At 48.5% G+C, this 26,791-nt stretch overlaps 1 protein-coding gene across 1 annotated transcript in view; it reads left to right on the forward strand.

Moving 5' to 3' along the window:
* The first annotated feature begins 10,150 nt into the window (after positions 1-10,150).
* LOC122547767 (prostate stem cell antigen-like) overlaps positions 10,151-26,791 on the forward strand; it is a 93,366-nt gene continuing 76,725 nt past the window's right edge. Inside the window, exon 1 of the mRNA XM_087980887.1 lies at positions 10,151-10,432. Coding sequence (XP_087837013.1) covers positions 10,381-10,432 — 52 coding nt within the window. The 5' untranslated portion in view covers positions 10,151-10,380. The remainder of the gene's footprint in view (positions 10,433-26,791) is intronic.

Consider the following 26,791-nt stretch of genomic DNA (forward strand, 5'->3'; position numbering starts at 1 on the left):
GTGCAGGTTAGGGTGGATTGGCCATGCTAAACTGTCCCATACTGCCCAGGGATGTGTAGGTTAGGGTGGATTGGCCACGCTAAATTGTCCCATAGTGCCCAGGGATGTGCAGGTTAGGGTGGATTGGCCATTCTAAATTGTCCCATAGTGCCCAGGGATGTGTAGGTTAGGGTGGATTGGCCATGGGAAATTGTCCCATAGTGCCCAGGGATGTGTAGGTTAGGGTGGATTGGCCATGCTAAATTGTCCCATAGTGTCCAGGGATGTGCAGGTTAGGGTGGATTGGCCATGCTAAATTGTCCCATAGTGTCCAGGGATGTGCAGGTTAGGGTGGATTGGCCATGCTAAATTGTCCCATAGTGCCCAGGGATGTGTAGGTTAGGGTGGATTGGCCATGCTAAATTACCCATAGTGCCCAGGGATGTGCAGGTTAGGGTGGATTGGCCGTGCTAAACTGTCCCATACTGCCCAGGGATGTGCAGGTTAGGGTGGATTGGCCATGCTAAATTGTCCCATACTGCCCAGGGATGTGCAGGTTAGGGTGAATTGGCCATGCTAAATTATCCCATAGTACCCAGGGATATGTAGGTCAGGGTGGATTGGCCATGCTAAATTGTCCCATAGTGCCCAGGGATGTGCAGGTTAGGGTGGATTGGCCATGTTAAATTGTCCCATAGTGCCCAGGGATGTGTAGGTTAGGGTGGATTGGCCACGCTAAATTGTCCCATAGTGTCCAGGGATGTGTAGGTTAGGGTGGATTGGCCATTCTAAATTGTCCCACAGTGCCCAGGGATGTGTAGGTCAGGATGGATTGGCCATGCTAAATTGTCCCATAGTGTCCAGGGATGTGTAGGTCAGGGTGGATTGGCCATGGGAAATTGTCCCATAGTGCCCAGGGATGTGTAGGTTAGGGTGGATTGGCCATGCTAAATTGTCCCATAGTGCCCAGGGATGTGCAGGTTAGGGTGGATTGGCAATGCTAAATTACCCATAGTGCCCAGGGATGTGCAGGTTAGGGTGGATTGGCCATGCTAAATTGTCCCATAGTGTCCAGGGATGTGTAGGTTAGGGTGGATTGGCCATGCTAAATTGTCCCATAGTGTCCAGGGATGTGTAGGTTAGGGTGGATTGGCCATGCTAAATTGTCCCATAGTGCCCAGGGATGTGTAGGTTAGGGTGGATTGGCCATGCTAAATTACCCATAGTGCCCAGGGATGTGCAGGTTAGGGTGGATTGGCCATGCTAAATTGTCCCATAGTGTCCAGGGATGTGTAGGTTAGGGTGGATTGGCCATACTAAATTATCCCATAGTGTCCAGGAATGTGTAGGTTAGGGTGGATTGGCCATGCTAAATTGTCCCATAGTGTCCAGGGATGTGTAGGTTAGGGTGGATTGGCCATGCTAAATTGTCCCATAGTGCCCAGGGATGTGTAGGTTAGGGTGGATTGGCCATGCTAAATTACCCATAGTGCCCAGGGATGTGCAGGTTAGGGTGGATTGGCCATGCTAAATTGTCCCATAGTGTCCAGGGATGTGTAGGTTAGGGTGGATTGGCCATGCTAAATTGTCCCATAGTGCCCAGGGATGTGCAGGTTAGGGTGGATTGGCCATGCTAAATTGTCCCTCAGTGCCCAGGGATGTGTAGGTCAGGATGGATTGGCCATGCTAAATTGTCCCATAGTGTCCAGGGATGTGTAGGTTAGGGTGGATTGGCCATGCTAAATTGTCCCTCAGTGCCCAGGGATGTGTAGGTCAGGATGGATTGGCCATGCTAAATTGTCCCATAGTGTCCAGGGATGTGCAGGTTAGGGTGGATTGGCCATGCTACATTACCCCATAGTGCCCAGGGATGTGTAGGTTAGGGTGGATTGGCCATGGGAAATTGTCCCATAGTGCCCAGGGATGTGTAGGTTAGGGTGGATTGGCCATGCTAAATTGTCCCATAGTGCTCAGGGATGTGCAGGTTAGGGTGGATTGGCCATGCTAAATTGTCCCATAGTGTCCAGGGATGTGCAGGTTAGGGTGGATTGGCCATGCTAAATTGTCCCATAGTGTCCAGGGATGTGTAGGTTAGGGTGGATTGGCCATGCTAAATTGTCCCATAATGTCCAGGGATGTGTAGGTTAGGGTGGATTGGCCATGCTAAATTGTCCCATAGTGTCCAGGGATGTGCAGGTTAGGGTGGATTGGCCATGCTAAATTGTCCCATAGTGCCCAGGGATGTGTAGGTTAGGGTGGTGTGGCCATGCTAAATTACCCATAGTGCCCAGGGATGTGCAGGTTAGGGTGGATTGGCCAAGCTAAATTGTCCTATAGTGTCCAGGGATGTGTAGGTTAGGGTGGATTGGCCATGCTAAATTGTCCCATAGTGCCCAGGGATGTGCAGGTTAGGGTGGATTGGCCATGCTAAATTGTCCCATAGTGCCCAGGGATGTGTAGGTTAGGGTGGATTGGCCATGCTAAATTGTCCCATAGTGTCCAGGGATTTGCAGGTTAGGATGGATTGGCCGTGCTAAATTGTCCCAAAAATGTCCAGGGATGTGCAGGTTAGGGTGGATTGGCCGTGCTAAATTGTCCCATAGTGCCCAGGGATGTGCAGGTTAGGGTGGATTGGCCATGCTAAATTGTCCCATAGTGTCCTGGGATGTGCAGGTTAGGGTGGATTGGCCATGCTAAATTGTCCCATAGTGCCCAGGGATGTGCAGGTTAGGGTGGATTGGCCATGCTATATTGTCCCATAGTGTCCAGGGATGTGCAGATTAGGGTGGATTGGCCATGCTAAATTGTCCCATAGTGCCCAGGGATGTGCAGATTAGGGTGGATTGGCCATGGGGAATGCAGGGTTACAGGGATGGGATAGGGTAGTGGCTCTGGGTAGGGTGCTCTTCAGAGGGTTCAGTGCCTTCTCGACGGGCCGAATGGCCTGCTTCGACTTCTGTAGGGATTCTATTCCATGGTTTCCACAAGCCCCTCTCCATCCCGACTTGGAAATATATCGGCCGTTCCTTCCTGTGTCGGAATCCTGGAATTCCCTCCCTCAGGGACATTGTGGGTCTACCCACAGCACATGGACTGCAGCGGTTCGAGAAGGCAGCTCACCCCCACCTTCTCAAGGGGGGTGGGGGGGAGATCTCGGGATGGTGGGGATGAAACAAATACTTTTGAAACCATCAATCACGAAGTCACTAAATTGAGATGAAACATTTTGCCGAGGTGATGGGAGTGATTGCGTCAGTTATAAATGATTGCCAACGGGATAATTAAGGAAACTATTGTCCTGGGCTGCAGTGTACATACATCATTCGAGTGAGTGATTCACAGAACAGGAATAGTGCAAAAGGATTCCTCTGGACGACAAATGAATATGTTCTATGTCTTTTCCTGTTCATGAATACGTTATCACTCCGTGTTTGGCTTGGAGTCAGTATATCGTGACATTGTCATATTTATTCACAAAATTAGTAACATCACTGAGTCATGTCTCACGTTCTGAAATCGAACCCAGGAACTCCACCTTTCGAGTCATTTCTTGGAAATCTCTCTGATCACTAATCCCAATGGAGAAATGTCAAATGCCAGCCCTAGGTTCAGAGGTTTCAGCCCTGAGTCACAGCATCCTGGACTTGAGTCCCAATCCATGGAGTATGACACAAAACATCTCAAGTAATATTCTCTATTAGCTCAACTGAGGGAGTGCCACACTGTCGGAGGGTCAGTGCTGAGGGAGTGCCGCACTGTCGGAGGGTCAGTGCTGAGGGAGTGCCGCACTGTCGGAGGGTCAGTCCTGAGGGAGTGCCGCACTGTCGGAGGGTCAGTGCTGAGGGAGTGCCGCACTGTCGGAGGGTCAGTGCTGAGGGAGGGCCGCACTGTCGGAGGGTCAGTGCTGAGGGAGCGCCGCACTGTCGGAGGGTCAGTGCTGAGGGAGTGCCACACTGTCGGAGGGTCAGTGCTGAGGGAGCGCCGCACTGTCGGAGGGTCAGTGCTGAGGGAGTGCCGCAGTGTCGGAGGGTCAGTGCTGAGGGAGTGCCACACTGTCGGAGGGTCAGTGCTGAGGGAGCGCCGCACTGTCGGAGGGTCAGTGCTGAGGGAGTGCCGCACTGTCGGAGGGTCAGTGCTGAGGGAGTGCGGCACTGTCGGAGGGTCAGTGCTGAGGGAGTGCCGCACTGTTGGAGGGTCAGTGCTGAGGGAGCGCCGCACTGTAATTGAAACTGCTAGTGACTCCAAGGTGGAGCTATGGAGTGATGCAATTATACAGCACAGAAACAGAACTTTTGGTCAAAGTAGTCCTTGCTGACCTTTAGCCCAGATTATCCCATCCCAACTGGCCATTATCCCACCAAACATTTCTTAGAAGAACACTGATGAACCAGGAGCTGGAGAAGGCCATCCAACCCATTGAGCCTAGCCCACCATTCAATAAGATCATAGCTGACCTTATAATGGCCTCAGTCCACTTACCCGCCCTCACACCGTATTCCTTAATTCCTTTATTGTTCAAAAAATTGTTTTTACCTTAAAAACATTCAACAAGGAAGCCTCAACTACTTCCCTGGGCAGGGAATTCCACAGATTCACAACCCTCTGGGTGAAGATGTTCCTTCTCAATTCTGTCCTAAACCTGCTCCCCCTTACTTTGAGGCCATTCCCTCTTGTTCTAGTTTCACCCACAAGCGGAAACATCCTCCCTGCTTCTAACTTATCTATTCCCTTCATTATTTTATGTTTCTGGAAGGTCCCCTCCCATTCTTCTGAATTCCAATGAATATAATCCCAATCTACTCAGTTTCTGTAGCCAACCCCCTCAACTCCGGAATCAATCTGGTGAACCTCCTCTGCACCCCCTCCAGCGCCAGCACATCCTTTCTCAAGTGAGGGGACCAAAACTGTTCTCAGTTTTCCAGGTGTGGCCTCACCAGCACCCAATACGGCTGCACCATAACCTCCCTGCTTTTAAACTCCACCCCTCTAGCAATGAAGGGCTATATTCTATTTGCCTTCTTAATTACCTGCTGTACCTGCAAACCAACCTTTTGCGATTCATGCACAAGGACACCCAGATCCCTCTGCACAGCAGCGTGCTGTAATGGTTGACCATTTAACTAATCGTCCTTTTTGCTGTTATTTTGTACAAAATGGATGATCTCACATTTACCAACTCCATCAGCCAGAACCTTCCCCAGTCATTTAACCTATCACTATCCCTCTGTCAAGTTTTTCTGTACTCTGCACACTTTGCTCTACCACTCATGGGTACGGTGGCTCAGTGGTTAGCATTGCTGCCTCACAGTGCCAGAAACCCCGGTTCAATTCCAGCCTCGGGCGACTGTCTGTGTGGAGTTTGCACCTTCTTCCCGAATCTGCATGGGTTTCCTCCGGGTGCTCCAGTTTCCTCCCACATTCGAAAGATGTACAGGTTAGGGTGGATTGGCCATGCTAAATTGTCCCATAGTGTCCAGGGATGTGTAGGTTAGGGTGGATTGGCCATGCTAAATTGTCCCATAGTGTCCAGGGATGTGTAGGTTAGGGTGGATTGGCCATGCTAAATTGTCCCATAGTGCCCAGGGATGTGCAGGTCAGGGTGGATTGGCCATGCTAAATTGTCCCATAGTGCCCAGGGATGTGCAGGTTAGGGTGGATTGGCCATGCTAAATTGTCCCATAGTGCCCAGGGATGTGCAGGTTAGGGTAGATTGGCCATGCTAAATTGTCCCATAGTGTCCAGGGATGTGCAGGTTAGGGTGGATTGGCCATGCTAAATTGTCCCATAGTGCCCAGGGATGTGCAGGTTAGGGTGGATTGGCCATGCTAAATTGTCCCATAGTGCCCAGGGATGTGCAGGTCAGGGTGGATTGGCCATGCTAAATTGTCCCATAGTGTCCAGGGATGTGCAGGTTAGGGTGGATTGGCCATGCTAAATTGTCCCATAGTGTCCAGGGATGTGCAGGTTAGGGTGGATTGGCCATGCTAAATTGTCCCATAGTGCTCAGGGATGTACAGGTTAGGGTGGATTGGCCATGGCTAAATTGTCATATAGTGCCCAGGGATGTGCAGGTTAGGGTGGATTGGCCATGCTAACTTGTCCCATAGTGCCCAGGGATGTACAGGTTAGGGTGGGTTGGCCATGGTAAATTGTCCCATAGTGCCCAGGGATGTGTAGGTTAGGGTGGATTGGCCATGCTAAATTGTACCATAGTGTCCAGTGATGTGTAGGTTAGGGTGGATTGGCCATGCTAAATTGTCCCATAGTGCCCAGGGATGTGTAGGTTAGGGTGGATTGGCCATGCTAAATTGTCATATAGTGCCCAGGGATGTGCAGGTTAGGGTGGATTGGCCATGCTAAATTGTCCCATAGTGCCCAGGGATGTGTAGGTTAGGGTGGATTGGCCATGCTAAATTGTCCCATAGTGCCCAGGGATGTGCAGGTTAGGTGCATTAGTCCTGTGTAAATATAGGGGAATGCGTTTGGGTGGGATACTCATCGGAGGGTCGGTGTGGACCTGTTGGGCTGAATGGCCTGTTTCCTCACTGTCGGGATTCTAGATCATCTTAGTGTGATTTGTGAACTTTGACACACTCCACGTGGTCCCCAACTCTAAATCATTGAGGGAATTTGGAAATAATTGCAGTCCCTACACGGATCCCTAAGGCACACCACTAGCCACTGATCACCAACTCGAAAAACACTCACTTATCCCCACTCTTTCCTTGCTGCTGGTTAACCAATCTTCTATCCATACTAATACATGACCCGGAACGCCTCATGGACTTATCCGAATGACAACTTTTAAATGTTGTAATTGTCCCCACATTGTCCACTCCCTCAGGAAATTCATTCCACACACAAACCACCCTCTGCGTGAAACATTTACCCTCTCTTTTCTCTTCTCGATCTCCCTCCTCTCACCTTAACAAAAATGCACCCCCTCATCTTGAAATCCCTCACCCGAGGGAAAAGGCTCCATTCGCCTTAGCTATACCCCTCATGATTTTATAAACCTCCATCAGGTCACCCCTCAGCCTCCTACGCTCCAGTGAATAAAGTCCCAGCCTATCCAACTCAAACCCTCCATTCCCGGTAAATCTCTTCTGAACCCTCTCCAGTTTCATGATATCCTTCCTATATAACGGGGCGATCGGAACTTGACACAGTATTCCAGATGAGCTCTCACCAATGTCCTATGCAACCTCAACATGACGTTCCCAACTCCTACACTCAAAAGATCTGAGCAATGAGGGCAGCCATGCCAAATACGTTCTTAACCCCCCCTGTCTATATGTAATACAAAACGTCAAAGAATTATGTACCCCATGGTCTCTCTGTTCCACAACTCTACCCTACTTTCAATGAGAGAAGTCCAGCCCCTGTTTGTTTTAGTAAAATGCAACACCTCGCATTAATCCAAATTAAACTCCATCTGCTACTCTTCAGCCCACTGAGCCAATTGATCCAGATTTCTTTATCATCGGAGATAACCTTCTTCGTTATACCACAACCTCAGTGTCATCCGCAAACTCACCAACCATCATTTGGATAATCTCATCCAAATACATGACAAATAGGAGTGGACCCAGAACTAATCCCTGTGGAACATTGCTGGTCACAGTCCCCAAAACAACCCTCCGCCATCACAAAGGGTCAGTTAGACTCGAAACGTCAGCTCTTTTCTCTCCTTACAGGTGCTGCCAGACCTGCTGAGATTTTCCAGCATTTTCTCCTTTGGCTCCACCATCACTCTCTGTCTTGCCACTGAGTCAATTTTGTACCCAACTGGCGAGCTCAGCCTGAATCCCGTGTGATCTGACTTTACTAATTACCACGCGGAACCTTGGTCGAAGACTTTACTAAATTCCAAGTGGACAGCATTTATCCCTCTGGGCGGATGTGCAGGTGCTGGGGTGGGACTGGGATGGACGAGGTCAGAAGTCACCTGACACCAGGTTATAATCCAACAGGTTTATTTGAAATCACGAGCTTTCAGAGCATAACTCAGGTGAAGGGGCAGCACTCCGAAAGGCAAAGATTTCAAATAAACCTGTTGGACTATAACCTGTTGCCTAAAACTTCAGACTTTACCACTCCGCCCTCATCAAGCTTCGTGGTTACTTTCTCGAAAAACTTCAATCAAGTTTGTGAGACACGGTTTCCCTCACACGCCGACTGTCCCTAATCATTCCTTGCCTCTCCAAATGTGTCTAAATCCTCTCTCTCAGAAACACCTCTAACAATGTACCCGCCAGCAAAGCCAGACTCACAGCTCTATAGTTCAGAGGTTTCTATCATATCCCTTCTTGAACAAAGGCAGGACATCAGCTAGTACCTGACCCGCAGTTCGAGGCAACACAAATATTTCTCTAAGGGGCCCTGCAATTTCCTCCCTAATTTCCCTTAATATCCTGGGATACACTAGATCAGGTCCCGGAGATTTATCCACCTTTATATATTTTTTAAGACCTCCAGAACTGCCTTCTCTGCAGTGGGAACCGTTTTCAAAGCGTCAATATTTATTTCCCAGAGTTCTCCAGCCTCCATTTCTTTCTGCACAGTGAAAAGGGACAGGGGAGTGGTGTGAATTGTGGGACTTGCTCCCAGTGGGATTGGGAGGAAGGTGGGGGGAATGTCAGACTGGCTCCCACAGGGAGTTGGAGGGTAGGGAATGTGGAACTCACTCCCACAGGGAGTGGGGGTCTAGGGAATGTGGGACTCACTCCCACAGGGATTAGGGAGGGGGGTAATGTGGGACTCAATCCGACAGTGGTCCGACAGGGAGTGGTTGGGGAGGTTAATCATGGTGGGCAGGGTGGAAAGCTGTATTAACAATCGAGGGAGAGAGGGATAGAAAAGAAATGATGGGGATGTGGTAACGAAAAGGAGGAGGAGCGGGTGAGCTAGTACGGAAGAGATGGCCCGAATGGCCCTAGCCCAGGGTCTGTGTGTGTCTGTCTGTGTGTGTGCCTGTGTCTGTGTGTATGTGTGTCTGTATGTTTGTGTGTCTGTGTCTGTGTGTATGTGTGTCTGTATGTTTGTATGTCTGTGTGTGTCTGTATGTGTGTCTGTATGTGTCTATGTGGATGTGTGTGTTTGTATGTTTGTGTGTCTGTGTGTATGTGTGTCTATATGTTTGTGTATCTGTGTCTGTGTGTGTGTCTGTATGTTTGTGTGTGTGTCTGTATGTTTGTGTGTGTGTATGTGTGTGTGTCTGTATGTTTCTGTGTCTGTGTGTATGTGTGTGTCTGTATGTTTGTGTGTCTGTTTGTGTTTCTGTATGTTTGTGTGTGTGTATGTGTGTGTGTCTGTATGTTTGCATGTGTATGTGTCTGTATGTTTGTGTGTCTGTGTGTATGTGTGTGCCTGTATGTTTGTTGTCTGTTTGTGTTTCTGTATGTTTGTGTGTCTGTGTATGCTTGTGTGTATGTGTGTGTCTGTATGTGTTATGTGGATGTGTGTGTTTGTATGTTTGTGTGTCTGTGTGTTTGTGTGTATATATTTGTGTGTATGTGTGTGTGTCTGTATGTTTGTGTGTATGTGTGTGTGTCTATGTTTGTGTGTTTGTATCTGTCTCTCTGTCTGTATCTGTGTGTGTCTGTATGTTTGTGTGTCTGTATCTGTCTGTGTGTGTGCCTGTATGTTTGTGTGTGTGTATGATCTGATAATGTGTTGCTGGAAAAGCGCAGCAGGTCAGGCAGCATCCAAGGAGCAGGAGAATCGACGTTTCGGGCATGAGCCCTTCTTCAGGAATTATCTCTGCCTGACCTGCTGCGCTTTTCCAGCAACACATTATCAGATCATACACACACACAAAAATACAGACAGACAGATACACACACAGAGACAGATACAGACACACAAACACACAGATACAGACACACACTGAGAAACAGACACAAACAAATATACAGAAACACAGACACAGACACAGAAACATACAGACACAGACACACAAATACAGACACACAAACATATAAACACACTCATACACACAGACACACACAGCTCTGATCTCCAGCATCTGCAGTCCTCACTTTCTCCTGTGTGGTGTGTATGATGTTGGCTCTCCCCTTGCTGTGTTGAAGTTCAGGGCGGAGTAGTCTGCAGTGTTCCCCCCACTGTGTGAGAGACTGACTTGGCTGCCAGAGGATTTTCTGAAACTGTTTTTTTCAAACTGTTTTCCGGCTTTTAACCAGAAAGCAGGAGCGCACTTACTCACTCAGCCCAGGCATTGGAGAGAGTTTTTACCCAGAGTGTCGCAACGTTTTGTTTTGAGAGTAAGAGGTAGATCCTGGGGGCTGGAAATGTAATCTCAACGCCCAGTTTTCCTGTGTTTATAATACTGCCCTCCGAGTAAAGTGCCTTCAATTCCTGTCTGCACAGACAGCCCTCACTATGCATCTCCAACCTGCCCTCATCCTTGTCCTCTGTGCCTTCCTCGGCTATGGTAAGTTCTGCTCCTCTGAACTTGTTTACTTTTCTGAATGTGACAGTAACAACATATAACACTGTGATTAGCCCTACTCTTTCATCTCTCTCTCTCTCTGTCCCTTGGATAACTGCCCGGGATCTGAACAACCACAAATTGCGGTTTACCAGTAAGAGGGAGTCTCCCTCGGTTCAACTCATTCAGGGATGTCATCAAAAGCTCCCATTTTCAACAGAGAGAGAGATAAATGAAATGAGTATAGGAGAGAGAGAAAGATGAAGGAGTGAAGGAGAGAGAGAGATGGAGTGAAGGAGAGAGAAGTGGAATGAGTATGGGAGAGAGAGAGATAAAGGAGTGAAGGAAAGAGAGGTGGAATGAGTATAGGAGAGAGAGAGAGAGACAAAGGAGTGAAGGAGAGAGAGATGGAATGAGTATAGGAGAGAGAGAGAGACAAAGGAGTGAAGGAGAGAGAGATGGAATGAGTATAGGAGAGAGAGAGATAAAGGAGTGAAGGAGAGAGAGAGAGAGATGGAATGAGTATAGGAGAGAGAGAGAGATGAAGGAGTGAAGGAGAGAGAGAGAGAAATGGAATGAGTATAGGAGAGAGAGAGAGACAGAGACAGAGGAAAATGAATTCAGTGAATGACAGAAGGAGAAAGGGAAATAAATGGAGTTAAAGTACAGAGAGAATCAGATTAAATATGAGAGAGAGAGAGAATGATTAAAGGAGAGAGAGAGAAACAGAGTGAGTAAAGGAGAAAGATGGAATGATTAAAGGAGAGAGAGAGAAACAGAATCAGTAAAGTGGGGGCCGGAGCTTCAGCTGGACCTGGGGTGATTTGCTTGTTGAAAACTGAAGACAGGATATGGGAGAGAGAAGTCAATGTGTACAGGGTTCAAGAGACAGGGTCCTGGGTGTAAAATGTGCTGCATGAATAAAGCACACAATCTGCATTCATCACAGAGGCATTCAGTACAAGAACAGGGGGTGCTGCTGAATTTGTGAAAGGCACGTTATCTAACGGAGCTGAGGGGGGAGCAGGAAACCTTTACCAGGCTTCTTCGGACTCCCTTTGTGAAGGCATTGGGCTGGTATTCACTACAATCTCACAGACTGAGAGGTAATCTCACTGAGACCAACAAAATCCGTCTGGAGATTGACAGGGTCGGTGCAGACAGGATGCTTTCATTGGTTAGGGCGGGGGGGTCCAATGTTTAAAAATAAAGGGGATGTCATAGGTGGGGGCAGCACGGTGGCTCAGTGGTTAGCACTGCTGTCTCACAGCACCAGGCACCCGGGTTCGATTCCAGCCTCGGGCGTCTGTCTGTCTGTGTGGAGTTTGCACATTCTCCCCGTGTCTGCGTGGGTTTCCTCCGGTTTCCTCCCAAACTCTAAAGATGTGCAGGTTAGGGTGGATTGACTGTGCTAAATGGTCCCATAGTGTTAGGTTCATTGGTCAGAGGGAAATGGGTCTGGGTGGGTTGCTCTTTGGAGGGTCAGTGTGGACTTGTTGGGCCGAAGGGCTTGTTTCTACACTCAAGGGCATCTAATCTAACCTTTCCCACAGAGGGCTGTGGAAGCTCAGTTTTCAGTGACGTTTAATGTACAGATTGATAGATTTCTTATTCCCAGTGGGAAAACAGAATTATGAGGATGGGGTAGGACACAAATATTGAAGTGTTTACTCAGGCGTGCCCATGTTGGAGGGTGGTCTAGGTTCGATGGACTGAATGACCTCATCCTGGACATCACACGTTAGCAAGAATTGAAAGGACAGTCAATGGTAGGGCCCTGAGAAGGGTTGTCAAACAGAGAGCGACCTCAGGGTCACAGGTAGACCGACTGGTTAAGATGTTGTTCAGCACATTACCTTCATTGCTCAGACCTTTGAGTAGAGGAGTTGGGAGGGTCATGCTGAGGCTGTGTCGGAAATTAGTGAGGCCACCTTTTCGAATACTGCGTACAATCCTGGTCACCCCACAATAGGATTCGATTAGAATCCCGACAGTGTGGAAACAGGCCCTTCGGCCCAACCAGTCCACACTGACCCTCCGAACAGTAACCCACCCAGACCCATTCCCCTACCCTATATCTACTTCTGACTAATGCACCTAACACTATGGGCAATTTAGCATGGCCAATTCACCTGACCTGCACATCTTTGGATTTTATTTTTATTATTATTAAATTGGAGGGGGTGCAGAAAAGATTTACCAAAATGTAGGTAATGGAGCGTTTAAGCTATAGGGAGAGGCTGATAATATGGGGCCTTTTCCTTGGACCGTCGGAGGCTGAGGGGTGACCTTATAGAGGTTTATAAAATCATGAGGGACATGGATAGGATAAATGGACAAGGTCCTTTCCCTGAGGTGGGGGAGTCCAGAACTAGAGGGCATAGGTTTAGGGTGAGAGGGGAAAGATATAAAAGGGACAACTTTTTCACACAGAGGGTGGTACGTGTATGGAATGAGCTGCCAGAGGATGTGGTGGAGTCTGGTACAATTACAGCATTTAAAAGGCATTTGGATGGGTATATGAATAGGGCCGGGTGCTGGGAGGTGGGACTGGGTTGGGTTGGGATATCTGGGTCGGCATGGACGGGTTGGACCGAAGGGTCTGTTTCCGTGCTGTATGACTCTAAAGGCTTCAGAGGGAGTGCAGAAAGGGTGGATGGAAATGATTCCAAGGATGAGGAACCTCAAGAGGGTTAAGAGACACTCGAAATCATGAGGGATCCAGTCAGAGTGGGGAGAGTCAGTTGCCACTACAAAATAATCAAGGGGAGTGCGGGGTTACAGATTAATGAAAGAGGGGACGGGGTTTCAGTTTTCACACAGTCAGTGGTGGTGTAAATTACAATGAGGACATGAGAAAAACTGACAAATGGATGAGGACAGATTAAGTGAATGAGCCAGAACATGCCAGGTGGAGTTGAACGTGGATAAATGCGAGTTTATCCATTCTGGTCAGCGGAATAGAAAGGCATCTTATTATCCGAACAGAGAGCAAGTTCTGAGTGCTCAGAGCAGAGAGTTGTGCATGAATTGCCCAAAGCTCCATTCCAGCTGGAGCAGGTAACAAGGCAAATGGAATTTTATTATTTACTGCTAAATGAATGGAATATAAACGTAAGGATGTGTTGTTGCAACTGTACTAGGTATTTAGTGAGACCACGCTGGAATGCTGCATATATTTCTGGTCGCCTTACTTAACTGGAGATTAAAAATTGCATTGGAGCTAGATCAGTGGTTGATTCCAGAGATGGAGACGTTTTTATAATGAAAAGAGTTTTGGTCTTTACTCTCTGGAAGAAGAGTTAAGAGAACGAGGGGGTGAATAAACATCTTTTCCCCAGGGTACAAAGAACATTACAGCACAGAAGGCCCTTCAGCCCTTCCTAGCCTGTGCCGATCCATCTAAAACTGTCACCTATTTCCTAAGGATCTGTCTCCCTCTGTTCCCTGCCCATTCATGTGTCTGTCTGGATACATCTTAAATGATACTATTGTGCCCGCCTCTACCATCTCCCATGGCATCGCGTTCCAGGCACCCACCCCCCCTCTGTATGAACAACTTCCCACACACATCCGCCTTAAACCTTTCCCCTCTCACCTCGAACTCGTGACCCCTAGTAATTGAGCCCCCCCCCCCCACTCTGGGGAAAAGCTTCTTGCTACCCACCCTGTCTATCCCTCTCATGATTTTGTAGGCCTCAGTCAGGTCCCTCCCCTCAATCAAAATAATCCGAATGTCCTCAACCTCTCCCCATAGCCAGCACCCTCCATCCCAGGCAACATCCTGGTGAACCTCCTCTGCACCCTCTCCAAAGCATCCACATCCTTTTGGTAATGTGGTGACCAGGACGTGGCCCAACCAAAGTCCTATACAACTGTAACATGACCCGCCAACTCTAGCACTCAATACCCCGTCCGATGAAGGAAAGCGTGCCGTATGTCTTCTTGACCACTCTACTGACCAGCGTTGCCACCTTCAGGGAACAATGGACCTGAACACCCAGGTCTCGCTGTACGTCCATAGGGGAGGGGGAGTCCAGAGGGGCATGGGTTTAGGGTGAGAGGGGAAAGATATAAAAGGGACCGAAGGGGCAGCTTTTTCACACAGAGGGTGGTACGTGTATGGAATGAGCTGCCAGAGGATGTGGTGGAGGCTGGTACAATTACAACATTTAAGAGGCATTTGGATGGGTATATGAATAGGAAGGGTTTGGAGGGATATGGGCCGGGTGCTGGCAGGTGGGACTAGATTGGGTTGGGATATCTGGGTCAGCATGGACGGGTTGGACCGAAGGGTCTGTTTCTGTGCTGTACATCTCTGCGACTCTATTGTAAAATGAATTGAGTGGACTTTTTCCACAGCACTAACATGATCCTCAAAATATCGACATTGTAAACTGTGTTACATGGACGAGACGTTTAAAAAGCTACATTATCGATTAAATAAAACTGACTTAAGTGTAAGACTGTGTATCGAATGGCTGGGAACATTATGAAGAACATTCCAATATAATCAAGAATGTGAAATATTATTCTCTATGAGCTTGGCCTGTGGTTAGTGAATCCAAAATGAACCAAGTTACTTGGAATGTGGAAAGTAAGGGATCTGATCTCATGTGTGAGGAATTTCTGGGGCTGGGTTGGGAACAGGGGAGTCTGTATCCCCAATTGGCGGCAGGGTGTTACCAGCTTTGCCTAACCTCTGTCAGGCTTGATAGAGGTGCATTTCTCTAGCGCCCCTCAGCACCTTGCATTTCACTCGACAACGGACTGTGCATATTGGTTTTGGAATTGTGGTCACAGCCCCAATGTGGGAAATGCCACACGCAAGGTGTGTACAGAAAGCTCCCGCAGTCAGGAATACACCAACACTGTCCCTGTCTTCCCACTGATGTTAACTGGGGAATGAATTTCGGTCCCAGGATACTGATTCCCACCCGCCCACTGGATGCTCGCTCCCCCATGGTCCCCCCAGCCTGAATCGGATTGTAATTCCTGCCCGTGGGATCATTTCCACACAGCGGGAAGACTGAACATCTCCACATTATTGCTGCCTATGTCCAAACCCTGATCCAATCAATGTCAACCCACCTGCTCCCTGTCACTCACCTCCCAACCAGCAACAACTCGATTTCCAAACTCACAATCCCATTCCAGCAATAATTCTCCTCACATTCCCCCGACACACACTCCCTATGATTACCTCCTCCAGCCCCTACACCCCCTCCCTATCTCAGTAATCCCCTCCAGCCCCTACACCCCCTCCCTATCTCTGTAATCCCCTCCAGCCCCTACACCCCCTCCCTATCTCTGTAACCCTCTCCAGCCCCTACACCCCCTCCCTAACTCTGTAACCTCGTTCCGGCCTCGACACCCCCTCCCTATCTCTCTAACCCCCTCCAGCCCCTACACCACCTCCCTACCTCTGTTACCCTCTCCAGCCCCTACACCCCCTCCCTATCTCTGAAACCCCCTCCAGCCCTTACACCCCTCCCTATCTCTGTAATCTCTTCCAGCACCTTACATCCCCTCCCTATCTCTGTAACCCCCTCCAGTCCCTTAACCCCCTCCCTATCTCTGTAACCCCCTCCAGCCCCTACACCCCCTCCCTATCTCTGTAACCCCCTCCAGCCCCTAGACCCCTCCCTATCTGTAACCTCCTCCAGCCATTACATCCCTCCCTATCTCTGTAACCCCTCTCCAGCCCCTACACTCCCTCCCTATCTCTTTAACCCCCTCCAGGCCCTACACCCCTTCCCTGTAACCCCCTCCAGCCCCTACACCCCATCTCTATCTCTGTAACCCCCTCCAGACCCTACACCCCCTCCCTATCTCTGTAACCCCCTCCAGCCCCTACACCCCCTCCCTATCTCTGAAACCCCCTCCAGCCCCTACACCCCTCCCTATCTCTGTAACCCCTTCCAGTCCCTACACCCCCTCCCTATCTCTGTAACCCCCTCCAGCCCCTAGACCCCTCCCTATCTGTAACCTCCTCCAGCCATTACATCCCTCCCTATCTCTGTAACCCCTCTCCAGCCCCTACACTCCCTCCCTATCTCTTTAACCCCCTCCAGGCCCTACACCCCTTCCCTGTAACCCCCTCCAGCCCCTACACCCCATCTCTATCTCTGTAACCCCCTCCAGACCCTACATCCCTCCCTATCTCTGAAACCCCCTCCAGCCCCATACCCCTCCCTATCTCTGTAACCCCTTCCAGTCCCTACACCCCCTCCCTATCTCTGTAAGCCCCTCCAGCCCCACACACCCCCATCTCTGTAACCTCCTCCAGCCCCTAGACCCCCTCCCTATCTCTGTAACCTCCTCCAGCCCATAGACCCTCTCCCTATCTCTGTAACCTCCTCCAGCCCCTAGACCGCCTCCCTATCTCTGTAACCCCCTCCAGCCCCTACACCCCCTCCCTATCTCTGTAACCCCCTCCAGCCCCAACACTCCCTCCCTATCTCTGTAACCCCTTCCAGTCCCTACACCCCTCCCTATCACTGTAACCCCCTCCAACCCCTACACCCCCTCCCTATCTCTGTAAGCCCCTCCAGCCCCACACCCCCCCATCTCTGTAACCTCCTCCAGCCCCTAGACCCCCTCCCTATCTCTGTAACCTCCTCCAGCCCCTCGACCGCCTCCCTATCTCTGTAACCCCCTCCAGCCCCTACACCCCCCCCATCTCTGTAACCCCCTCCAGCCCCTACACCCCCTCCCTACCTCTGTTACCCCCTCCAGCCTCTACACCCCCTCCCTATCTCTGTAACCCCCTCCAGCCTCTACACCCCCTCCCTATCTCTGCAACCCCCTCCAGCCTCTACACCCCCTCCCTATCTCTGCAACCCCCTCCAGATCCTACACCCCCTCCCTATCTCTGTAACCCCCTCCAGCCCCAACACTCCCTCCCTATCTCTGTAACCCCTTCCAGTCCCTACACCCCTCCCTATCACTGTAACCCCCTCCAACCCCTACACCCCCTCCCTATCTCTGTAAGCCCCTCCAGCCCCACACCCCCCCATCTTTGTAACCTCCTCCAGCCCCTAGACCCCCTCCCTATCTCTGTAACCTCCTCCAGCCCCTAGACCGCCTCCCTATCTCTGTAACCCCCTCCAGCCCCTACACCCCCTCCCTATCTCTGTAACCCCCTCCAGCCCCTACACCCCCTCCCTACCTCTGTTACCCCCTCCAGCCTCTACACCCCCTCCCTATCTCTGTAACCCCCTCCAGCCTCTACACCCCCTCCCTATCTCTGCAACTCCCTCCAGATCCTACACCCCCTCCCTATCTCTGTAACCCCCTCCAGCCCCTACACCCCTTCCCTATAACCTCCTCCAGACCCTACACCCCCTCCCTATCTCTGTAACCCCGTCCAGCCCTTACACTCTTCCCTATCTCTGTAATCCCCTCCAGCCCCTACACCCCCTCCCTATCTCTGTAACCCCCTCCAGCCCCGACATCCCGCCCTACCTCTGTAACCTCCTTTAATCCTGGTCTCTCGAGCATCAGCTGATTCCCATTGCTCAGGCTGCCCGGGGTCCTCCGAAGATTAACGCACCCGGATCCATTTCCCTCTGACTAATGCACCTAACACGACAGGCAATTTATCGTGGCCAATCCAGCCTAATCTGCACATCTTTGTGATTGTGGGAGGAAACCCGAGCATCCAGAGGAAACCCAGACACAGACACGGGGAGAATGTACAAACTCCACACAGACAGTCGCCTGAGGCGGGTATTGAACCCAGGTCCCTGGTACTGTGAGGCAGCAGTGCTAACCACTGAGCCACCTTGCTGCCCCATAGTTCACCCTCCCATCCAACTTGGTATCACCTGTAAACATTTGAGATGTTGCATTTTGTTCCCTGCATCTAAATCATTAATGTATATTGTGAAAGGCTAGGGTCCCAGCACCAATCCCTGTGGCACCCCACCAGTTACTGCCTGCCAATTTGAAAAGGGCACCATTAATTCCTACCCTTTGTTTCCTCTCTGCCAAACAGCTTTCTCTCCATCTCAGTACACCTCCCCCAATCCCATGCGCTTCAATCTTACACAATAATCTCTTAGGTGGGAGTTTGTCAAAGGCGTTCTGAAAGTCCAAATATACCGCATCGACTGGCTCCCCCTTGTCAACTCTCCTCATAGAATTCCAACAGATTGATCAAGCATGATCTCCCCATCATAAATCCATGCTGACTCTGGCTGACCCTGCCACTGCTTTCAAAATGCTACAATATGAAGTCCTTGAGAATGGATTTGAGATTTTACCCCACTACCAATGGTGGGCTTAGTGGTCTATAATTCCCTGGTTTCTCTCTCCCTCCCTTTTTAAATATTGGTGTAACATTAGGTACCCTCCAGTCTGCAGGGGCACTTCCAGAGTCTATAGCATCCTGGAGGATAACCACCAATGCATTTGTAAGCACAGGTTACAGTAGGGCAGCATGGTAGCTCAGTGGTTAGCACTGCTGCCGCACAATGCCAGGGACCCGGGTTCGATTCCAGCCTCGGGAAACTGTCTGTGTGGAGTTTGTACATTCTCCTCCCTGACTGCGCGGGTTTCCTCTGGGTGCTCCGGTTTCCTCATACAGTCCAAGGATGTGTAGGTTAGGGTGGATAGGCCATGCTAAATTGTCCCATAGTGTCCAGGGATGTGTAGGTTAGGGTGGATTGGTCATGCTAAATTGTCCCATAGTGTCCAGGGGTGTGTAGGTTAGGGTGGATTGGCCATGCTAAATTGTCCCGTAGTGTCCAGGGATGTGCAGGTTAGGGTGGATTGGCCATGCTAAATTGTCCCATAGTGCCCAGGGATGTGTAGGTTAGGGTGGATTGGCCATGCTAAATTGTCCCATAGTGTCCAGGGATGTGCAGGTTAGGGTGGATTGGCCATGCTAAATTGTCCCACAGTGCCCAGGGATGTGCAGGTTAGGGTGGAATGGCTATGCTAAATTGTCCCATAGTATCCAGGGATGTGCAGATTAGGGTGGATTGGACATGCTAAATTGTCCCTTGGTGCCCAGGGATGTGCAGGTTAGGATGGATTGGCCATGCTAAATTGTCCCATAGTGTCCAGGGATGTGCAGGTTAGGATGGGTTGGCCATGTTAAATTGTCCCTTGGTGCCCAGGGATGTGCAGGTTAGGGTGGATTGGCCATGCTAAATTGTCCCATAGTGTCCAGGGATGTGTAGGTTAGGGTGGATTGGTCATGCTAAATTGTCCCATAGTGTCCAGGGGTGTGTAGGTTAGGGTGGATTGGCAATGCTAAATTGTCCCATAGTGTCCAGGGATGTGCAGGTTAGGGTGGATTGGCCATGCTAAATTGTCCCATAGTGTCCAGGGATGTGCAGGTTAGGGTGGATTGACCATGCTAAATTGTCCCACAGTGCCCAGGGATGTGCAGGTTAGGGTGGAATGGCTATGCTAAATTGTCCCATAGTGTCCAGGGATGTGCAGATTAGGGTGGATTGGACATGCTAAATTGTCCCTTGGTGCCCAGGGATGTGCAGGTTAGGGTGGATTGGCCATGCTAAATTGTCCCATAGTGTCCAGGGATGTGCAGGTTAGGGTGGATTGGCCATGTTAAATTGTCCCTTGGTGCCCAGGGATGTGCAGGTTAGGGTGGATTGGCCATGTTAAATTGTCCCACAGTGCCCAGGGATGTGCAGGTTAGGATGGATTGGCCATGCTAAATTGTCCCATAGTGCCCAGGGATATGTAGGTTAGGGTGGATTGGCCATGCTAAATTGTCCCATAGTGTCCAGGGATGTGCAGGTTAGGGTGGATTGGCCATGCTAAATTGTCCCATAGTGTCCAGGGATGTGCAGGTTAGGGTGGATTGGCCTTGCTAAATTGTCCCATAGTGTCCAGGGATGTGCAGGTTAGGGTGGATTGGCCATGCTAAATTGTCCCATAGTGCCCAGGGATGTGCAGGTTAGGGTGGATTGGCCATGCTAAATTGTCCCATAGTGTCCAGGGATGTGCAGGTTAGGATGGATTGGCCATGCTAAATTGTCCCATAATGTCCAGGGATGTGCAGGTTAGGGTGGATTGGCCATGCTAAATTGTCCCATAGTGCCCAGGGATATATAGGTTAGGGTGGATTGGCCATGCTAAATTGTCCCATAGTGCCCAGGGATGTGCAGGTTAGGGTGGATTGGCCATGCTAAATTACCCCATAGTGTTGGGTGCATTAGTCATGGGTAAGTGTAGGGGAATGGGTCTGGGTGGGTTACTCTTCAGAGGGTCGGTATGGACTTGTTGGGCTGAAGGGCCTGTTTCCACACTGTTGGGAAACTAATTTAAACCTAATCATTTTATTCACAGAAATAAACAACTTGTCTAGCAATCATCACCAGTTTGTCTCTCCCCCCCCCCCCAGTGTAGTCACTCGCTAGGGCACAGCATGTGTTTTGCATTTAGTTGGATAATGTTATCAGAATTTGATAATTTAGTCTGCTATCTACTTTGTCAGCTGTTCCTGTCCTATCACCCTGTCTCATCTCATCAACCAGCTATCGAATGCTCAGGGTGCACGATCCTGTGGTTCAACTGAAATATCATAGACGTGATGGCCATTTCAGTATAGTCAGTTGACCACATTGAAATAAGCCTTGCTTAAGCATTCTGTCAATGGTTTCATGTCGATTATACTGTGCCTGTGTTTGTGTATGTGTGTGTGTGTTTCTGTGTCTGTGTCTGTGTGTATATCTCTGTGTGTGTTTCTGTGTCTGTGTGTCTCAATGTCTGTGCATATGTCTCTGTGTGTTTGTGTGTGTGTGTCTCTCTCTCTGTGACTGTGTGAGTGTGTATCTGCGTGTGTGTCTTTGTGACTGAGTGTCTGTATCTGTGTGTGTGTGTGTATTTTTGTGTGTGTCTTTGTGTCTGTGTTTGTGTCTCTGTGACTGTGTCTGTAACTGTGTGTGTGTGTATCTGTGTGTGTATATCTGTGTGTGTGTATCTGTGTGTGTACATCTGTGTCTGTGTGACTGTGTGTCTGTATATGTGTGTGTGTGTGTATATGTATCTGTGTATGTCTTTGTGACTGTGTGTGAGTATATCTGTGTCTGTGTGCGTGTGTATCTGTGTCTGTGTGAGTATCTGTGTGTGTGTATCTATGTGTGTGTGTATCTGTGTGTGTATATCCCTGTATGTGTGACTGTGTGCCTGTATCTGTGTATGTGAGTGTGCATGTGTATCTGTGTATGTCTTTGTGACTGTGTGTGTGTATATCTGTGTCTGTGTGACTGTATCTGTGTGTGTGAGTCTGTATGTGTGTCTGTGGATGTCTTTGTGACTGTGTGTGTATATCTGTGTCTGTGTGAGTATCTGTGTGTGTGTATCTGTGTGCGTGTATATCTGTGTGCGTGTGACTGTGTGTATCTGTATGTGAGTATCTGTGTGTGTGTATCTGTGTGTATGTGTATCTGTGTATGTCTCTGTGACTGTGTGTATATCTGTGTCTGTGTGACTGTATCTGTGTGTGTGAGTCTGTGTGAGTATCTGTGTGTGTGTATCTGTGTGCGTGTATATCTGTGTCTGTGTGCGCGTGTATCTGTGTGTGTGTATCTGTGTGCGTGTGTATCTGTGTGCGTGTCTGTGTGTGTCTGTGTATCTGTGTGTGTGTATCTGTGTGTATATCTGTGTCTGTGTGCGTGTGTATCTGTCTGTGTATATATATCTGTGTGTGTGTATCTGTGTGTGTGTATCTATGTGAGTGTATCTGTGTGTGTGCATCTGTGTGTCAGTATCTGTGTGTGTGTATCTATGTGCGTGGGTCTGTGTGTGTGTATATATCTGTCTGTGTGTATCTGTGTGTGAGTATCTGTGTGTGTACCTGTGTGTGCATGTATCTGTGTGTGTATCTGTGTGTGTGTATCTGTCAGTGTATATGTGTGAGTATATCTGTGTCAGTGTGTATCTGTGTGTATATATCTGTCTGGGTGTATCTGTGTGTGAGTATCTGTATGTGTATCTGTGTGTGTGTATCTGTGTGTGTGTATCTGTGTGTGTATCTGTGTGAGTATCTGTGTGTGTGAGTATCTGTGTGTGTGAGTATCTGTGTGTGTGTGTATCTGTGTGCGTGTATCTGTGTGCGTGTATCTGTGTGCGTGTATCTGTGTGTGTGTATATCTGTGTGTGTGTATGTCTGTGTCTGTGTGTATCTGTGTGTGTGTGTCTGTGTGTATCTGTGTGTATCTGTGTGTGTGTGTATCTGTGTACGAGTATCTGTGTGTGTGTGTATCTGTGTGTGTGTGTATCTCTGTGTGTGTATCTCTGTGTGTGTGTATCTGTGTGTGTGTATCTGTGTGTGTATGTCTGTGTCTGTGTGTATCTGTGTGTGTGTATCTGTGTGGGTATCGGTGTGTGAGTATTTGTGTATATCTGTGTGTGTATATCTGTGTGTGTGTGTATGTCTGTGTGTATCTGTGTGTGAGTATCTGTGTGTGAGTATCTGTGTGTGAGTATCTGTGTGTATGTATCTGTGTGTGAGTATCTGTGTGTGTGTATGTCTGTGTGTGTGTGTGTATCTGTGTGTGTGTATCTGTGTGTGTGTATCTGTGTGTGAGTACCTGTGTGTGTATCTGTGTGTGTGTATATCTGTGTCAGTGTGTATCTGTGTGTGTGTATATCTGTGTCAGTGTGTATCTGTGTGTGTGTGTATCTGTGTGTGTATCTGTGTGTATCTGTGTGTGAGTATCTGTTTGTGTGTCTGTGTGAGTGTGTCTGTGTGCGTGTATCTGTGTGTGTGTGTCTATCTGCGTGTGTATGTCTGTGTGTGTGTGTATCTGTGTGTGTGTATCTGTGTGTGTGTATCTGTGTGTGTATATCTGTGTGTGTGTCTGTGTGTGTGTGTCTGTGTGTGTGTGTCTGTGTGTGTGTATCTGTGTGTGTGTATCTGTGTGTGTATGTATCTGTATGTGTATCTGTGTATGTGTATCTGTCTGTGTGTATCTGTGTGTGTGTATCTGTGTGTGTATCTGTGTGTATCTGTGTGTGAGTATCTGTTTGTGTGTCTGTGTGAGTGTGTCTGTGTGCGTGTATCTGTGTGTGTGTGTCTATCTGCGTGTGTATGTCTGTGTCTGTGTGTGTCTGTGTCTGTGTGTGTCTGTGTGTGTGTGTCTGTGTGTGTGTGTCTGTGTGTGTGTGTCTGTGTGTGTGTATCTGTGTGTGTATGTATCTGTGTGTGTATGTATCTGTGTGTGTATCTGTGTGTGTGTATCTGTGTGTGTGCATCTGTGTGTGTGCATCTGTGTGTGAGTACCTGTGTGAGTACCTGTGTGTGTGTATATCTGTGTCAGTGAGTATCTGTGTGTGTGTATCTGTGTGTGTGTATCTGTGTGTGTGTATCTGTGTGTGTGTATATGTGTGTGAGTATCTGTGTGTGTATCTGTGTGTGAGTATCTGTGCGTGTGTCTAAGTGTGTCTGTGTGCGTGTGTCTGTGTGCGTGTATCTGTGTGTGAGTATCTGTGTGTGAGTATCTGTGTGTGAATATCTGTGTGTGTGTATCTGTGTGTGTGTATCTGTGTGTGTGTATCTGTGTGTGTGTATCTGTGTGTGTATGTATCTGTATGTGTATCTGTGTATGTGCATCTGTGTGTGTGCATCTGTGTGTGTGCATCTGTGTGTGTGCATCTGTGTGTGTGCATCTGTGTGTGAGTACCTGTGTGTGTATCTGTGTGTATATCTGTGTCAGTGTGTATCTGTGTGTGTATGTATCTGTATGTGTATCTGTGTATGTGTATCTGTCTGTGTGTATCTGTGTGTGTGCATCTGTGTGTGTGCATCTGTGTGTGAGTACCTGTGTGTGTATCTGTGTGTGTGTATATCTGTGTCAGTGTGTATCTGTGTGTGTGTGTATCTGTGTGTGTGTGTATCTGTGTGTGTGTATCTGTGTGTGTGTATCTGTGTGTGTGTATCTGTGTGTGAGTATCTGTGTGTGTATCTGTGTGAGAGTATCTGTGCGTGTGTCTAAGTGTGTCTGTGTGCGTGTATCTGTGTGTGAGTATCTGTGTGTGAATATCTGTGTGTGTGTATCTGTGTGTGTGTATCTGTGTGTGTGTATCTGTGTGTGTATGTATCTGTATGTGTATCTGTGTATGTGCATCTGTGTATGTGCATCTGTGTGTGTGCATCTGTGTGTGTGCATCTGTGTGTGAGTACCTGTGTGTATATCTGTGTCAGTGTGTATCTGTGTGTGTGTATCTGTGTGTGTGTATCTGTGTGTGAGTATCTGTGTGTGTATCTGTGTGTGAGTATCTGTGCGTGTGTCTAAGTGTGTCTTTGTGCGTGTATCTGTGTGTGAATATCTGTGTGTGAATATCTGTGTGTGTGTATCTGTGTGTGTGTATCTGTGTGTGTGTATCTGTGTGTGTATGTATCTGTATGTGCATCTGTGTGTGTGCATCTGTGTGTGTGCATCTGTGTGTGTGCATCTGTGTGTGAGTACCTGTGTGTGTATCTGTGTGTATATCTGTGTCAGTGTGTATCTGTGTGTGTGTATCTGTGTGTGTATCTGTGTGTGTATCTGTGTTTGTGTATCTGTGTTTGTGTATCTGTGTGTGTGTATCTGTGTGTGTGTATCTGTGTGTGTGTATCTGTGTGTGTGTATCTGTGCGTGTGTCTGTGTGCGTGTATCTGTGTGCGAGTATCTGTGTGTGAATATCTGTGTGTGTGTATCTGTGTGTGTGTATATATCTGTGTGTGTATATCTGTGTGTGAGTATCTGTGTGTGAGTATCTGTGTGTGAGTATCTGTGTGTGAGTATCTGTGTGTGTATCTGTGTGTGTATCTGTGTGTATCTATGTGCGTGTGTCTGTGTGTATGTATCTGTGTGTGAGTATCTGTGTGCGCGTGTATCTGTGTATGTGTATCTGTGTGTGTGTATTTGTGTGTGTGTGTATCTGTGTGTGTGTATCTGTGTGTGTGTATCTGTGTGTGAGTATCTGTGTGTGAGTATCTGCATGTGTATCTGTGTGCGTATGTCTGTGTGTGCATGTATCTATGTGTGTGTGTATCTGTGTGTGTGTATCTGTGTGTGTGTATCTGTGTGTGAGTATCTGTGTGTGTATCTGTGTGTGAGTCTGTGTGTGTTTGTATCTGTGTGTGTATATCTGTGTGTGTGTATGTGTGTGTATGTATGTGTATCTGTGTGTGTGTATCTGTGTGTGAGTATCTGTGTATGTGTATCTGTGTGTGTATCTGTGTCTATGTGCGTGTATCTGTGTGTGTGTATGTGTGTGAGTATCTGTGTGCGCGTGTATCTGTGTGTGAGTATCTGTGTGTGTGAGTATCTGTGTGTGTGTATCTGTGTGTGAGTGTCTATGTGTGCATGTATCTGTGTGTGTATCTGTGTGTAACTGTGTGTGTGTATCTGTGTGTGTGTGTCTGTGTGTGTATCTGTGTGTATCTGTGTGTGTGTATCTGTGTGCGCGTGTCTGTGTGCGCGTGTCTGTGTGTGTGTATCTGTGTGTGAGTATCTGTGTGTGAGCATCTGTGTGTGAGCATCTGTGTGTGAGTATCTGTGTGCGTGTGTCTGTGTGTGTGGCTGTGTGTGTATCTGTGTGTGTATCTGTGTGTGTGAGTATCTGTATGTGTGTATGTGTGTGTATCTGTGTGCGTGTGTATCTGTGTGCGTGTGTATCTGTGTGTGAGTATCTGTGTGTGTATCTGTGTGTGAGTATCTGTGTGTGTGAGTGTCTGTGTGTGTGAGCATCTGTGTGTGAGTATCTGTGTGTGTATCTGTGTGTATATCTGTGTCAGTGTGTATCTGTGTGTGTGCATCTGTGTGTGTGCATCTGTGTGTGAGTACCTGTGTGTGTATCTGTGTGTATATCTGTGTCAGTGTGTATCTGTGTGTGTGTATCTGTGTGTGTGTATCTGTGTGTGTATCTGTGTTTGTGTATCTGTGTTTGTGTATCTGTGTGTGTGTATCTGTGTGTGTGTATCTGTGTGCGTGTGTCTGTGTGCGTGTGTCTGTGTGCGTGTGTCTGTGTGCGTGTGTCTGTGTGCGTGTATCTGTGTGTGAATATCTGTGTGTGTGTATCTGTGTGTGTGTATATATCTGTGTGTGTATATCTGTGTCTGTGAGTATCTGTGTGTGAGTATCTGTGTGTGAGTATCTGTGTGAGTATCTGTGTGAGTATCTGTGTGAGTATCTGTGTGTGTATCTGTGTGTATCTATGTGCGTGTGTCTGTGTGTATGTATCTGTGTGTGAGTATCTGCATGTGTATCTGTGTGCGTATGTCTGTGTGTGCATGTATCTATGTGTGCGTGTATCTGTGTGCGTGTATCTGTGTGTGTGTATCTGTGTGTGTGAGTATCTGTGTGTGTGAGTATCTGTGTGTGTGTATCTGTGTGTGTG

The sequence above is a fragment of the Chiloscyllium plagiosum genome, unplaced genomic scaffold (genome assembly GCF_037043375.1).
Source record: "Chiloscyllium plagiosum isolate Xiang-an unplaced genomic scaffold, Cpla_swu_hap1 HiC_scaffold_38, whole genome shotgun sequence".
NCBI classification, from domain to species: Eukaryota; Metazoa; Chordata; class Chondrichthyes; order Orectolobiformes; family Hemiscylliidae; genus Chiloscyllium; species Chiloscyllium plagiosum.